Source organism: Papio anubis, chromosome 12, assembly GCF_008728515.1.
Source record: "Papio anubis isolate 15944 chromosome 12, Panubis1.0, whole genome shotgun sequence".
Classification (NCBI taxonomy): domain Eukaryota; kingdom Metazoa; phylum Chordata; class Mammalia; order Primates; family Cercopithecidae; genus Papio; species Papio anubis.
In genome coordinates, this window is record NC_044987.1 from 44,745,360 (window position 1) to 44,761,442 (window position 16,083).

The following is a 16,083-nucleotide window of genomic DNA, read 5'->3' on the forward strand; positions in this document are numbered from 1 at the left end:
GGGCCTCTGGTACAAGATAGAGAGGATTCCTATTACTTACTGAACAGACTGAGTAGTAAAACAAAAAGATTCCCGAATACAGTGAATCTAAGTTCCCCTAGAGCCCCTAAGAATTACATCAGCTTTAACCATTAATTCCCTGGGTTCTTCTTATTCAGTAATGTCTTAAAACCTTTTTATCAGTATGGGATGGGCGGGCAAGGGGATAAAGAAACTGGTGGCTAGTGGGAAGCCTTAGGTAAGTGCTATCGGGGGGGCTTTAGTTTGGGAGTGGGATAATTTGCTGAGGAAGGGTGGGAGAAATGTGAGCGAGTGCATAAAAGACTGTTTCCGGATCAAATTTCGTTACCAAGGCTCTTTGAGATGAACTCTTTTGGGGGAAAACAACCAGTCCAAAAGAGCTGGATGTGTATGTGTGTGTGTGTGCGTGTGTATACGACGGGGCGGCGAGGGTCCCCACTTTTAGTATGAGTAGCATTGTTCACATGTTTGCCAGTATTTTGGAGCCTGGCAGGCCGGGCTAGAGGCTGCGGGGGACGCCTCCAAGTTCCCACCCGGGACATCCTGAACAGCAGCAGCCACAACAACAGGCTCGCCCGTAGACAAAGGGGCCGGCGCGGCGTAGCAGACTGGTGCAGCCTGGCCCTCGCGCTCGGAGCGCTGGGCGTCGGGGCAGCGGAGTGGGCAGAGCTGACCCGGTGCGGGTCGGAGTCAGGGCACCCGGAAAACCCGGCTCTGGGTAGCAGACCCCGCCCGGGCTGGCTCGGCGCCGGGTCTTCGGGCTTCCCCTCAGTCTTTGACCCTCGGTCCTCGCTCAGCGGCCCCGCAGGCCGTGCAACTGTAACCGCTGCCCAGGCAGCCGCCCGCTCCTTCTCGGGGCCGGCGGGCACAGAGCGCAGCGCGGCGGGGCCGGCGGCATGGCTGTGTCCTGGAGGAGCTGGCTAGCCAACGAAGGGGTTAAACACCTCTGCCTGGTAGGATGGCGGGCTAGGCTCTCCGTGCGTTTTCTCTGTCCTGCAGCGATTTTGATTCATTCTCTGAGCGTGCACGGGTGGGAAGCTGGAAGTGGAAGTTTTGCCTTAATTCGAACATTCTCCACTAACAAAACTTTATGCTGGAGATAACAATGAACACTCCCCCACTTCGCGCCTGTCCCCAAAATGCATGAGAATTTTTCTGCACATTGATGAGAGAGATGTGGAGGAAGAGAGGTCATTTTCAGTGAACACAGCTTTTCCTTTACCCTTTAAACATTTTTGCTCCCTTTGTTCTTTTCCCAGATTACTTCTGTTCGCTTGGGGTATGGTGATGTCATTAATTTCTTAATCTCATTTTGTATGGCAGGGGATAGCTGTAAATCATTTAGGAGACCTATTTGCAACCCAAATGCTTAGTCTCAGGTGAAAGGGCCGGGTAAAATCAGATTTGTTTTCCTCTGAGTGGTTTTCAGCTTGCTGGTTAATTGAAAATGCTTACTGCAGTTACTGGTTTAGGTTCCATTGAAAGCACCGTGGCCAAGAATTTACCTGTGGTTTCTATTCATCAGGTAATAATTATTTTCAATTTTTGTTTTCTGTCTCTCATGTCTGATTGGTTTAGCTTATCTGGCTGTCCATGAATGTCCTACTTTTCTGGAAAACCTTCTTGCTGTATAACCAAGGGCCAGAGTATCACTACCTCCACCAGATGCTGGGGGTAAGTAAGTTGAACTTGGATGATCTGGTGGAATGGGTTTAACATTGGCAGACTTTGCTACAGGTTTGGTCAGTTCCATTCGTTAAAGAAATGTGTACTCTTCACTTTAGAAACATTTGTTGTTCTCTAAAGTGGTCACATTTTCTTGATTTATCATTTACGCTTGTACAAGTTAGAAAGACTGACTCTCTCAAGAACCAAAGGTTCACTTCTGCTGAAGTGAAACGAATGAACCTGCCAGACCAGGTTATTGGTGCCTTCAAAAAAATTGCTACTTCTTGCCAGCTGCTAAGTATCCTGAAGGATCTGATTCACTAGAAGGACCAACCAATGACAAGCTTTTAATTCACTCTTATCAGTGCTTTTAGCCTGCTCATGAGCTTATCCAGAGGATTTCTGCACTGTTTGCTTTTACTGACAGCTCTCACAAAGTGTGGGTCTAATGGGGTTATTCATTTCTGGGCAGTTCTCAGTACTTGTTTTGGGTTAGTGGCTGATGATATTCCAGAATTCTAGTATAATATGAGAAAGATACTGGGCAAAACATTTTTTCTGATTTATTTTATGTTAATATTTTTCTTTCTCTTTTTTCTATGATGTTTCTGATTTTATTCTTCCATTCCATCTCCTTCTTATTTGACTGCTTAACAGAAGATAGTGTCACTGAAGGCATATTGCTTTGTACAAGGAGATTGCATTTTGTTTTTTTTGTTTGTTTGTTTTGAGACAGAGTCTTGCTGCAGTGCCCAGGCTGGAGTGCAATGGAGTGATCTCAGCTTACTGCAACCTCCATTTGCCTGGTTCAAGCAATTCTCCTGCCTCAGCCTTCTGAGTAGCTGGGACTACGGGCACGTACCAGCATGCCTGGCTAATTTTTGTATTTTTAGTAGAGATGAGGTTTCACCTTGTTGGTCAGGCTGCTCTAGAACTCCTGACCTCAAGTGATCCGCCTGCCTCAGCCTCCCAAAGTTCTGGAATTACAGGCGTGAGTCACCAAGCTCGGTTGAGATTGCATTTTCTAAGCAACAAGCAAAAAGTGTAAAACACTGCAAAAACTTAAGGAACCTGAAAAAATAGATTTTGCATTTTGGGGTCGGGGGAGAATAAAAAACACACTCTGCTTTTTTTTTTTCCATGGTTTCATGACTACTTAAAATTAAGATGAGTTCAGACAAATTCAGTGGAACCAGCTCTCCGTTCTGTGCTTTACATGGACGGATCTTATTTATCTGTAATTCTTAGTACCCAGACTAGTGATTGGCACATATTAAGCCTGCAACAAGTTGCAGTTGAATTAATTAATTAATATTTATACAACAAAGTAATATCATAATCTGTTGATCACATACTTTATAAAGTTTAACTTCTAGGTTTTAAGCCAATGGGTTGGAAAAAAATAGTCTGTAAAGCTAAACCTATTTTATTGGTAACTCTTCAATTTGAATGTTTATTTCTTTCATCCACCCAATCCAGGAACTGTCTTGAAACCTATACTTTTCAGATTGGCACCCAGAGAGTAAAACCTAACTTTGCTCCTCAAGTTGCTTTACAATATAATGGAAAAACCAACAAGTAAATAATTGTAATTCAATAAACAAGTGAAGGTTTCTTCTAATAAACACATGACGTTTGATAACTTTTTAGTTTTGTTTTCTAGTATTTCCCCCTTAGGTGTAAGTTAATGAATAGGACGTTTTTCAGTGGAAGTTTTATCACATCTATTACATAATTTGATGAACAACTTGGAGAAAAGTCTTTAGATATACAATAGTAAAATTTGCTCTGGGTCATGAGGTATTTGTATTAATATAAAATCTAAGAATTGGAAATTTATTGCAATAACCTAGAAAGCCATAACTGATCTTTAGATTTTAGCTCTGTGACATAGTATAAACTAAAATAACATCTTATTTTTTTAAAAAAATAATTGTTTTGGAAACCAACACTTTAATTTTTATGAACTTACTGTATAACAGAATTTCAAATTTATTTTGGTGATAAGTCAGATATGATTAAGATCACATATGCACAGAAACATAAACCAACAAATTTGGAGAACATTTAAAACTGTGTTTCACCTCTCTATCCCACTTTACTGCTTCTGCTTGAATAATAGACAGGCTAATGAGCTTCAAGGACTGCTGGCACATAGGGCTTGATAAATATTGATCAAGGGAATGAAGAAAAAAATGATAAAAGGACCAAATAGAAGACTAGGAGCAAAAAGGATAAGAAACAGATTCAATAAAGGAGAGGTTGTTATAAGTTAGTTTTCATGAACACACAAGAATAATTATAGTGAACTGACATTTGAGCTATCTAGTAAGTATTCTTCATTTTACCAAGAATCACTGTGGAAAGGAATGGTCTTTCTACATGCTGAGAGATGAAATATGACCTATAAACTTTTCAGTAATTACCTGTTATGAACTTTCTAGTCATTAATTTATCTAAGCTGTTTTGGAATAGGTATTTTCAGTCTGTATATTACTTTTAATTGGAAAAGAAACTCCTACAGTTTTATAATTTATGAAATAGCGTTTAATTTTGTGTCCTAGGCTTATCTTTTCTAATCTTATAATGACTCTTGTATTATTTCATAGAGTAACAATTTGCAGGCACTTTTCAAATTGCAAAGAAATGTAGTATAACAAAGAGATAGAATTAGTTTTTAAAGAAATATTGCTGACTCTCATGTCTTACATTTTTAATAACTATATATTATGAACTTAGCATCTTAGGGTGGTGCATCTTAGAACTTTTCAAACACTTGGTCCCGCTGCTATAGACGTGTGGGATTCCTGAAGCGAGTCTAGGTATAAGTCTCTTTTAGGTGGATTTTAGGTTTGTAAAAATCATGATGTTATCTCTGGAAATGTATTTCATTGTACCATTTAAAACGCAAATAGAAATAATACTTTCATTGCTGAACATTTTGGTAATAGCATTGACTATAAAGCTGCTATGATTCATCTGTGCAAGGTAAGGTAATAACAAAGTCGTACTAGTATTATAGGCAGGAAGGACCCACAGAATGTGGTCCATTTATTGGAAGACACAGACAATGAGAAGCAGTTAATTCTTGGTAACTGCTTGAAAATCTCTATTTTCTTTTAAGAATGACTTTTTATTCAAATGTTTATTTATACCTGTGATATGCCAAGAATTTTACAAATGTTTTGTTTAAGCTAGGAAACTGTTCTCTCTGTTTTACTTATGAGGAAACATGGGCTGAGGAAGCTGTATGACTCACTCAAATCCCTTTGAATGGTCAGTGTAGGAGCTAGGATTTGAATACATCCCTGTCTGGCATCTGCTTTTTCGTCATACTACATAGCTTTTCTGAACAACTTCACTGGCCCATCTCAGATACTTATACCACTGGTTAGTATTAATTTTTACCAGTGCTGGCCAACAGAAATATTCAGCAAGTCATATATATGTAATTTAAAGTTTTCCAGTAGCACATTAAAAAAGAAAAAAGAAACCAGTGACATTGATTTTAATAATATGTAGCCAACTAACCAGGCAGTAAAAGAGACATCGGGACATGGGTAGTCCTCTTGCTCCTCCTCTACTAAGCAAGAATTGTCAACAGATGTGAAGTTGTGGAACTACAAAAATCATTGGTTTGGGAGGCCATGGTGGGAGCATTGCTTGAAGCCAGGGGTTTGAGACTAGTCAGAGCAACAAAATGAGACCCCATCTTTACAAAAAAATACACACACACACACACACACACACACACACACACATTAGCTGGGCGTCGTGGCACATGCATGTAATTGCAGCTACTTGGAAGGCTGAGGCAGGAGGATTGCTTGAGCCCAGGAGTTTTGAGGCTGCAGTGAGCTATGATTGGGTCACGGTACTCCAGCGGGGGTGACACAGCTAGACCCTTCCTCTAAAATAAATAAATAAGTAAATATTATTGGTATAGAAGTATAAAAATCTCCCTGGCTTCTGTCTCATCTTCTGACTTTTCTGGAGGTGAAAACCTTTGAGAATGAAGATGAAAGTATTTACTTCTCAGAACTAGAATATCCACTTTTATTTCAGGGTTACTATTCTCAGAATAAAATTAAAGAATAAAAAAATACATATGAATTGACAGAAAAAATAAGATCTTAATTGCTGGAAGATAAAATAACACTGAGATTAATATGTTTTATTGTGGCTTCTCATCATGATTATCTTTTCCCAGACTGGTCTGATCCAGACTGGAGGCAACATGGTCACGGCTGGTTTATGCCTGAATTAATGAGCTAGTCAGACTGTGCACTTCCTAGGAGATGTTTAATTGTGACATGTCATGAGTTTCGGAATCTTAAAATTAGTTAAGAGAAAAAAAAAATCTATTGGGAGAAGCCAAAATGAGCACCCAAACAAGCAAACAAACAAACCAAACAATAGCCTGCTCCACTGCCCCATAGCAACCTTTTAAATAAGGGTAAATAAGAGATGTCATTGATTGCTTAAGATTAAATCTATTTTTAAAATGTAGTTGCTTGCACTTCATAGAAAGTAGTAACAGGTTGTGTTCAACTCTCAGAAATGTAGTTTTCTTTTTTTTTTTGGAAATGCTGTGGCAGTTTAACTCAAAACATCATTTATAGGAGCTCCTGAATTCATGTTTACCTGTTTTGAGTTGCATTTTTTACATTTTAATAATTAAAGCATATCATGTAATTCCCATAAACATTTTAACTTGAAAGAAGAATGATTTTATGATATCAGATTCAATGTGTCCTAGTTTTATATATATATATATATATTCAACATGTCTTAGTTATGTATACATATATTTTTTCCCTCCAAACTAGTCAATTTCAAACTAGTTATTTGCATGGTGTCATGATGAGATTTTAATTTTAATTTTGCTTTTATTCACAAATATTGTTTTAGTTCTGCTGCATGATCATGAAGCTTTTTTTTTTTTAAAAAAAAGAAAACAATTTTTATTGGAATACCTATGCTCTCTGGAAGAAAGTTATGAGCATTCAGGTTCTTTCTTTTTTTTATTATTATTTTTTTCTTATACTTTAAGTTCTAGGGTACATGTGCACAAGGTGCAGGTTTGTTACATATGTATACATGTGCATTCAGATTCTTTCTAGTGAAATACTGGGATTATCTTTCTTTAGTCAATCATTATCCATTAGAAACATTAACTAATTTACCCTCTCAAGAGTCCTAGAAGTTATATCATAACATTTTACAGAGACAGAAATCTGATGTCATGTGTATTTCTTAAGGTCAGAGGCTGGAGTCTCTGGACAAATGGACCTAGGACTTTAAGTCAATGTTGGTTTCACAGCTGGCCTGGGCAGCTTTAATTCTGCTGATAATTAATATATGGTCCCTGTTACTTTCAGAAAAGATTTGGTCATTAATTCCTAATTATACAGACCATAAAAGTAACTAGTTAGAGTTGCTCAGGCACACGTTATGGTAACAATTCAGGGGACATGTTTAGACGAGTGTTATTTTGCTTGTTTTTATTCTTCACATTCTGCTATTTAAAAACAATTTTCTTCTTGTTTATTGGCAGAGGAAATGGGTTATATTTCTTTGATGAAATTATATTCTTTATCTATTTACAATAGACACTGATTCATAGAATTTTAGGCTTGGAAGGGAACCTTGATATCTTTACTTAGATTACTTTTCATTTTCCAAAATGGAAAAATGAGATTGAAGTGATTTGTTCACTATCACCTACTGAATTAGTGACTTGTTCACTACTTAATTATTCTCCTTAGTCCAGTATTAGCCTGCTATAATGAACAGCTGTATGAACACACACAAGAACATTTTAAACCCCACACTGTATAGACTACTCGCTTTACGTTTTAGGTGAAATGATCCTTCAAACTGTCTAGCAATTTAAGAAGCTAGGGAAAATGATTGATTTACCCTCAAAATAAAATATATTTTTAGTATTATAGTTGTTTGAGACTTGTCAATAAATTGTGAAGGAATTATGAGACATTTTTATTTAACTTTTTTCTGATTTCACAATATTTATCAGAATTCTAAGGCTCAATATTTAACCTCGTTGTGATATATAGCTAAACGCCAACTGAATAATTCTCCTTTATCAATATCATCCCAAACAGCATAGAATTGGAAGTTAGAATGAATCTAAAAGATAGTCAAATCTTTATTTTTTAATAAATGATATGAATAATATCAATAACAGATTGAGATCAGTGATAACTGGCTAATACTAGATATTAGTCTAAGAGCTTTGCACTGATTAATTTACTTAATTCTCTCAGTCATAGTATGGAGGGCATGTTTTCAAGTTTTTGTTTTGTAGATGAGAAATTGAGTTAGAGGGAATTTTTTTTTTTTTTTTTTGAGACGGAGTCTCGCTTTGTCGCCCAGGCTGCACAGTGGCCCTGTCTCGGCTCACTGCAAGCTCCGCCTCCCGGATTCACGCCATTCTCCTGCCTCAGCCTCCCGAGTAGCTGGGACTACAGGCTCCCGCCACCATTCCTGGCTAATTTTTTTGTATGTTTAGTAGAGACGGGGTTTCACACTGTTGGCCAGGATGGTCTCGATCTCCTGACCTTTTGATCCGCCCATCTCGGCCTGGATTACAGGCATCAGTCACCGTGCCTGGCCGAGTTAGAGGGGTTCTATAACTTGCTAGTGAGGGACAGAGGCAGGACTCTAGCCCAAAGATCCTGGTTCTGGAACTTGTATTCTTGTTTCATAAAATTTTAACTGACAAATGCAAATTGTATTTTTTGTGTACCACATGATATTTTGAAATATGTGTATACTGTGAAATGGCTAAGTCGAGCTAATTACCATGTATATTACCTTACATGCTTACCTTTTTTTGTGATAAAAGCACAAAATCTACTGTCTTAGCAATTTTCAAGAATATATTGTTATAAACTATAGTTACCCTGTTGTACAATAGATCTCTTGAACTTATTCTTCCTGTCTATCTGAAATTTTGTATCCTTTGAATAACAGCTACCCAACCCCCTCCCATCCCCACCAGCTCCTGGTAACTACCATTCTACTCTCTACTTCTGTAAATTCAGTTACATTCTTTCTTAGATTCCACATATAAGTAACATTATGTGGTATTTGTCTTTCTGTGCCTGACTTATTTTACTTGATGTCCTTCAGGTTCATTCATGTTGTCACAAATGACAGGATTTCCTTCTTTTTTTGTAAAGCTGAGTCATATCCCATTATGTATATATACCATGTTTTCCTTTTCCATTTATCTGTTGATGAAATTTGTATTCTGAGCCACTTGTGCTCTGTTGTCTCTTTGCAACATTAATATTAGGTTGAATCATATGGAATTGCCATTTTGGTAGATCAAAAACAAATATCAGCCATTGTATATGGCTCAGCCTAGTAGCAACTGTTACCATTTATTGACTATATATCATGTGTCAGACACAGTTCTTGGCCCCTTACTTTTATAATCTCATTTAATCCTTATATTTAATTGAATCCTTGTAACAACTGTAGAAGATAGGAATTATTGCTTTTTACAGAATTGAGAAGCTTAGATTAGGAACTATTTGCTTTTTACAGAATTGAGAAACTGAGATTCTGAGTGGTTCGGTAACTTTCTGAGTAGTTAGGTTACATAGCTGACTAGTAGATAAGCCCAGGTTGAACCCACACCTGTCTGAAACTGAAGACCATGCTCTCAATCACTCTGCTTTCCAGGTGAGGTTCTGAAACAGGTAGTATTAGAACCTGGAATTCTCTACTCTTATCTAAGGTCCTTATACATTTTGCCATGGTGGCACTGAATATACTGTTTGTGTTTCCCTCTGTTTGCATGTTAGTGTGTTTTTGTATCTGCTAAGAAGTATTTGATCAGAAGTAAATGTAAGCATATATGCATTATTCTTATATATGCAGTGGACTTGTATAACTTACATTTGAGGTGGACTTGTATAACTAATACCTACTCTGTTAGTTTGCTAGGGCTGCCATAACAAACTACCACAGACTGGATGGTTTAAAGGAAAGAAATTTCTTCATAGTTCTATAAGCTAGAAGTCCAAGATGAAGGTGTCAGCAGGGTTGGTTTCTTCTGAGGGCCTCTCTCCTTGGCTTATGGAGGGCTCTCTTGTTCCAATGTTTTTGCATGGCCTTCCTTCTAGGTATCTGTCTTAATCTCTTCTTATGAGGGTACCAGTCATACTGGATTAGGGCCCATCCCAATGAACTCATTTAACCTTAATTACCCCTTTAAAGATTGTGTCCAAATATAGTCACATTGTGAGGTAAATTCAACTTGGTACATCTACCAACTTTGTCAGTCTTCCTCTGGAAGCTAAGCATGCATTTTGAGAAGTTAATTTGAAGTTAATGTAGTTTTTTTTTTTTTTTTTTTCTCCTTAATTGTAGAAGCCCAGCTGGGCACTAGCATTCCAGAATGACATAGCACAAGGGTCCTTCCCAGGACCTTTTAGGAAGGTGTTGCAATGCTCCTCCTTAGAGGTTTGTCGAGCTTTATTCTTAGCCCCACCCTACAACTATTTTAAACATGCTCTTACACAACCCTTTATTCCCTCCATGACCTCGAAGAAGAAAATCAGGTGAATTAGCACCTCTGAGGAGTAGCATCAATATTTTATATTGATTTGTTAGATTTTGACATCCAGAGTATGAATTCAGGGAACTGACTCCCAGAAAAGGATGCAGTGAATATTGAGGAACTACTTTACCTTGCACACCACTGAGGCCAATAATAGCAGCAGTTGTCATAGCCCTAGTCCTAGTCATAGTTGTGTATACTTCCTTCTGGGCAACACTCAGCCTGGAGGGAGAGGAGCCTGTAGAACTGTGGACTGTTCTAGTCCATTTACCCGCTTTGATGGATGAATTTCATAGAGTTAAATGCTTTCTTTATGGACTCAGTGCAAAGCTAAATGTGGATTGTAGGTCCTCTAACACCTGGTCGATGTTTCTTCATGTCCATCTTGTTAAGCATTGTGTTTATCATAAAACTGATTTTAAAATTGCCTAGGTAATTCTGGAGAGAAAAAAAATAATAATAATAATTATGTTTTATTATTATACTTTAAGTTCTAGTGTATATGTGCATAACGTGCAGGTTTGTTACATAAGTATACTTGTGCCATGTTGCTGTGCTGCACCCATCAACTCGTCAGCACCCATCAACTCGTCATTTACATCAGGTATAACTCCCAATAATTTCTTACAGAAAAGGTCATGGGCTTTGGAGCTATATGGATATGAGTTTGAATTGTGGTTAAGCATTTCTCTCCATTTGTGATTTTGACATACTATTCTCTCAGCCTAGGTGTAAACCCTACTCATAAAATAGGGCTTAAGCCCTACTATTAGTTTAGATGTCAGGATAGCATGAGAAAATACAGGTGAAGTGCTTAGCACTTGGTACATAGGCATTCAGCAAATTGGTAACTATTACTATAAATATTAAATAATGGTAACTAGTATTAATAGCATCAATACAATGAATAGGACCAAATGGTAATATTGTATATTGTGTGTGTGTGGGGTGTGTGTGTGTGTGTGTGTGTGTGTGTGTGTGTGTATGTTAAAAAGAATTCAGAAACATAAAGATGGAAGGGATTTGCTGAGCATACAGATGCTGAGCATATGAGATAACATCTAGGACAGAGATTTACCCTTTGATCTATTATTTCACTGCTCACAAGGGTGCTTAATAAATGGATATTTGATGATGAGGTTGTATGTTTGCTGCTCAGTAGGAACATGTTACCTTCAGTCCTTTGGTTGACTTTTGGCTGCCTCCCTGATCCTCTGGAGAGAGGAAGGCTATTTGCTGCAATTTGTTATTGGCACAAAGTTTGTGGCAATTTGGCTATGATTGTTGGGTGGAATTTTAGTTTGAGGTGGAACACATTTCATTCAACAAAATATTATTTAATAGTTTTTATTAAGCTTCACTGGATCTTGGAATTTTCAACAGATAAATAAGATAAATTAACTATCTCAGATTACTGTAAATGTTAAAGAAAATTAAAATACATAATAATAATAGCTAAAGCTAGCTTCCATTGCAATCTTTTCATGGGCCTAACATTGTGCCAAGTTCCTGTTATGTTCTTTGCTATAGTCTCCACTATCCTACAAGGTAGGTTCTATTCATAAGAGGAAGCTGAAGAACAGAATTTGTAAGCAATTTGCTTATTGATTATAGGTACCTAACATGAATCTATTATATACTAGGAGCTCTAAAAGTGTCAGTCGTCTTCTTTCCTCCCTCTGCTCTCATCCTTCACAGCCTCGTAGCATAATTCACCTTGCTGTTTTATACCCCAGGAAAACATGGTGGAAATATTCTATTCACTTCAGAATATTGTGCTGAGCATTATGACTTAACAGATAAGAAAGTAGTTTGAAGAATTAAGTTTCACAGATGTGAAAGATTGTTGTTATGTAGTGTTTCTGTCTCCTATCATTTCACAAAGCTTTTAAGGCTGCAGTCATGGTGCCATAACATTGCTCCCCTGGACATCATTAAGGAAAGTTTGAAGAAAGGAATGAAATGTTTGTCTTCATGACAAAAAAAAAACAAAACAAAACAAAAAAAAAAAGGCAGTCAACCCTTAGCATGCAATATGCTTTACCTTTGCAGTGTGACTGTTGAAGTAGGATCATGACAGTCTGTGACATATTGTAATTAATAGTAAAACAAGTATATACAGTTGACTCTTTAACAGCAAAGATTTGAACTGCTCAGGTCCAGTTACATGCAGATTGTTTTCAACCAAATGTGGATTTGTAGGATGTGAAACTCAAACATACTAAGGACCGATTTTTCCTGGAGGCCAATTCCACGGGGCCCACTGGGGCACTTGAATAGGCACAGAATTTGGTATATGCGGGGATCCTGGAACCAATCCCCCGCATATACCAATGGACGACTGAAAGAGCAAATTACATAAGTAGAGAGTGAGTCTGTGCGATTCCTAGAATTACATCCTATTGCAACTTTTTGATATAATAAAACTCAAGCAATGTGATAAAAAAATGTCTAGTGAAAAGTAGTTTACTTTCAGTTCTGACAATGAGACTAAAGGAAAAGTAAATAAAGGAAAAGAAGGACTTTGTTCAATCAGTAGAAATTGTGTTCATCTTTAGAAATTGGAAAGTTGAATTTGGCAATGGCTCTCATCTCTAAATGGAAACTATCAAAGGTTTTCATGGATATGGGAATCCATGAAAGGATTGTTCAAGGTCTCTCGACCCATATCAAGACTTTCAGAGGTCTGATATATTTTAAGGGAAGAAGACATGAGTGACATAACCAAAGTATAATTTTATATAGCTGAGAGTTTTTTTCCTAATGGAGACATTTTAACAATAGGGTATAATTAAGAAACGATTATACGGAATGCCTTTCTGACTATATCTCTTTTCTTTATGATTGAATTTTCAAATTGCAAATAATCTCATTAACATGATCATAGAAAGCTCAGGTCCGGTGGGAGGATCTGGAGTGGTAGTGATCCAAACAAGTTTCTTTTATCCCCATGCTATCCTATACTTTTGATTCTCTTTGTAAGCTTCCTTTTCTTCCAATATGCCTTCCTTTATGTGCTTTTCCTTTAGCATCTTATCCCGAATAAAATCCCTGCTACTCCACCTTATATGAAAGCATAGATTTCCAGGAGGATGAAGATCTTATAAGGTGAGAAAGTTGTAGAACAAGAAAATAACCACCTATTGAGAATACTTAGGAGATAGGGTGATGAGAGTACTTTTATTTCTCACTGAATTTCCTTGGCCACATTTCATTTTTTTTTAAGACGAAACAAAACAGGATCTCATTATGTTGCCCAGGCTGGAGTGCAGTGGCTATTTACAGGCATGATCATAGTGTACTACAGCCTTAAACTCCTTGGCACAAGTGATTATTCCCTGGGGTTGGAGATTGACTTGAACTGTGTGAAACCCATCACTGAACTAACTGTTTTACTATTTTGATTTTGTACATTTTTAGAAAATATTAGAGTGAAAGAATGAGTCAAATGTAAATCTTGGAAGAGTTTAGTTTATGGGCTGAGAATGGATCTATAAGGTTTCTTTAACTTTGATCTACTTGAAGAAAATTGGCCTTAGACTTGTACTGGGTTTAAATCTTGAGTGTGTCATGTTTGAAGAAAATATATTTTGTGCAATACACAAATTTTAGGTATATGAAAGTTAATTTGTTAAAGTCCTTTATGACCGTCATTCTGATTCTTGTTAAAATCAAGTGTCTGCTATCACCTTTTCCTGAGCACGTAGTGTCTATCAGCTCAAATATCAACTATGGTAGTATCTGTGAAAAGTCGAGAATATCAATGGGAGTGGCATGATATCATGAAAAGAACATAGATTTTGTGGTAAATTGATTTAATTTGAAATCTCAACTTCAACTCTTAACAAATATAACTGTAAGTGATTTATTAAAACTTTGAAAGCCTCAGTTTTCCCAGTTTTCAATGGAGATTTATATTATTAATTGAGCCACATGAAAATTTCAATATAGAAACATTTTGACTTACAAAAATGACAATTTAGGTTAACCTGCGTTTAGTTTAACATAGTTTGAGCTAATATATCACTTACAAGATTTTTTGGGGGGCGGGGGGTGGAAAGTGGCAGGGAAAGAAAAGAAAAGATTAACCAAGGTGAGGAAGAAATGAGTGTAAAGCCCTCAGTAAGTGTTAATTCCCTTCATCCGATTGGCAGGTTATGGTAGACAAATTTATGACAATGCTAAGACTTATTTATTTCAGAAAACATCTTTGGAGTTAAGAATGTTTTGAAGTTGAAATTTGTTTATAAACATTTGTTAATGATTATAAAATGATTATACAAATTTCCAACAGCTGAAAGAAAATACCTTCTAGTTTAGAGCAAAGCATGCATTTTGAAGTGATATGAAAAAATATTTTGCCAATGACAGTATATATTATTTTCTTAGTTAGAATTTCAAAAATATTTAAGCTCATGGTTAATTGCTTTCCAGTTGGCTGTGGTTTCCACATTTTAGCTCCCCAATTCTTGGCCTTTTTAAAACCTTCTTTCAAGCAGCTCATAAATTGAGACACACATGAAAAGGACCCATTTTATAGGACAGTAACAGTGAATTATTTCCATAAAAACAAAAAAAAAATGAAAGACTTTTTTGATACCAAGTACAGGATGTTTCAAATTAAACATATACCTCAATTCATAACACACTATCCTCATGGTTCTGTGCAAGGCTCCCTTTTACTTTCTTCATCATTCATTCATTTATTAATGTACCCATTTAATCATTCTCCATTATCCAATCCCACTCTCCCAGGGTTCCCCAGTCCCCAAGCCACAGACAGGGACTGGTTCCTGGCCTGTTAGGAACCGGGCCACACAGCAGGAGGTGAGCAGCTGGCAGGCAAGCAAAGCTTCATCTGTATTTACAGCGGCTCCCCATTGCTTGTATTACCACCTGAGCTCCACCTGCTGTCAGATCAGCTGCGGCATTAGATTCTCTTACGAGCGTGAACCTTATTGTGAACTGCACAGGAGGGATCTAGGTTGCAAGCTCCTTATGAAAATCTAATGCCTGATGATTTGTCATTATCTCCCATCACCCCCCAGATAGGACCAATTAGTTTCAGGCAAACAAGGTCAGGGGTCTCACTGATTTTACATTGTGGTGAGTTGTATAATTATTTCATTATATATTACAATGTAATAATAATAGAAATGAAGCACACAATAAATGTAATGCACTTGAATCATCTTGAAATCACCACTGCCCCCTCCACCAATCTGTGGAAAAATTGTCTTCCCTAAAACCAATCCCTGGTGTCAAAACATTTGGGGACCACTGCATTCTCCTCCTTGCAATAGCAATCTTTCCAATGTGCTTGATGTTTATCCTTTTGTGGGTGTTTTATGTATATATATCTTATAATTCACAAAAATGGCATTGGATCATGGGACTTATTTAATTTCCTAATTTTTCTCATCTGGTATTATATTTTTGAAGTCTATTTATGTGGCTGTGTGCTTCTTTTGTTTCTTGCTTCCAACTGCTACATGGTATTCCATAGTTTACATCTACCACTTTTTATATATCCATTCTTCCAGGCACATAAACTCAGATTACCTCTAATTTCCTGCTGTTTCAAATAGCATCATCATTAATATAAAGGATACTGTTGTAATATAAATATTATATGGTAGTTTGTTGGTTTTGCCTGCTAGATTTTCTTTAAAAAAGGAGCACAAATATGTTGTTCATTTTGCTAAAAAATATATTTTTTTTAGTTACTTGTTATAGCAGTTGAATTTAGTCAGATTAGGATAAATATGAAAATAATATCAACATATGGAATGAGTTTACAA

At 37.0% G+C, this 16,083-nt stretch overlaps 1 protein-coding gene across 6 annotated transcripts in view; it reads left to right on the forward strand.

The window, feature by feature from the left end:
- The first annotated feature begins 604 nt into the window (after positions 1–604).
- NOX4 (NADPH oxidase 4) overlaps positions 605–16,083 on the forward strand; it is a 173,113-nt gene continuing 157,634 nt past the window's right edge. For 3 of the 6 annotated variants that reach the window (XM_003910526.4, XM_009187083.3, XM_003910527.4), the window contains exons 1-2: positions 605–974; positions 1,600–1,695. In XM_003910526.4, the coding sequence (XP_003910575.1) occupies positions 918–974; positions 1,600–1,695 (153 nt within the window). In that variant the 5' untranslated portion in view covers positions 605–917. Of the gene's footprint in view, positions 975–1,348; positions 1,547–1,599; positions 1,696–16,083 lie in introns of those variants that run through there. The other 3 variants (XM_009187085.4, XM_009187084.4, XM_003910528.5) reach the window with 3 other exon arrangements.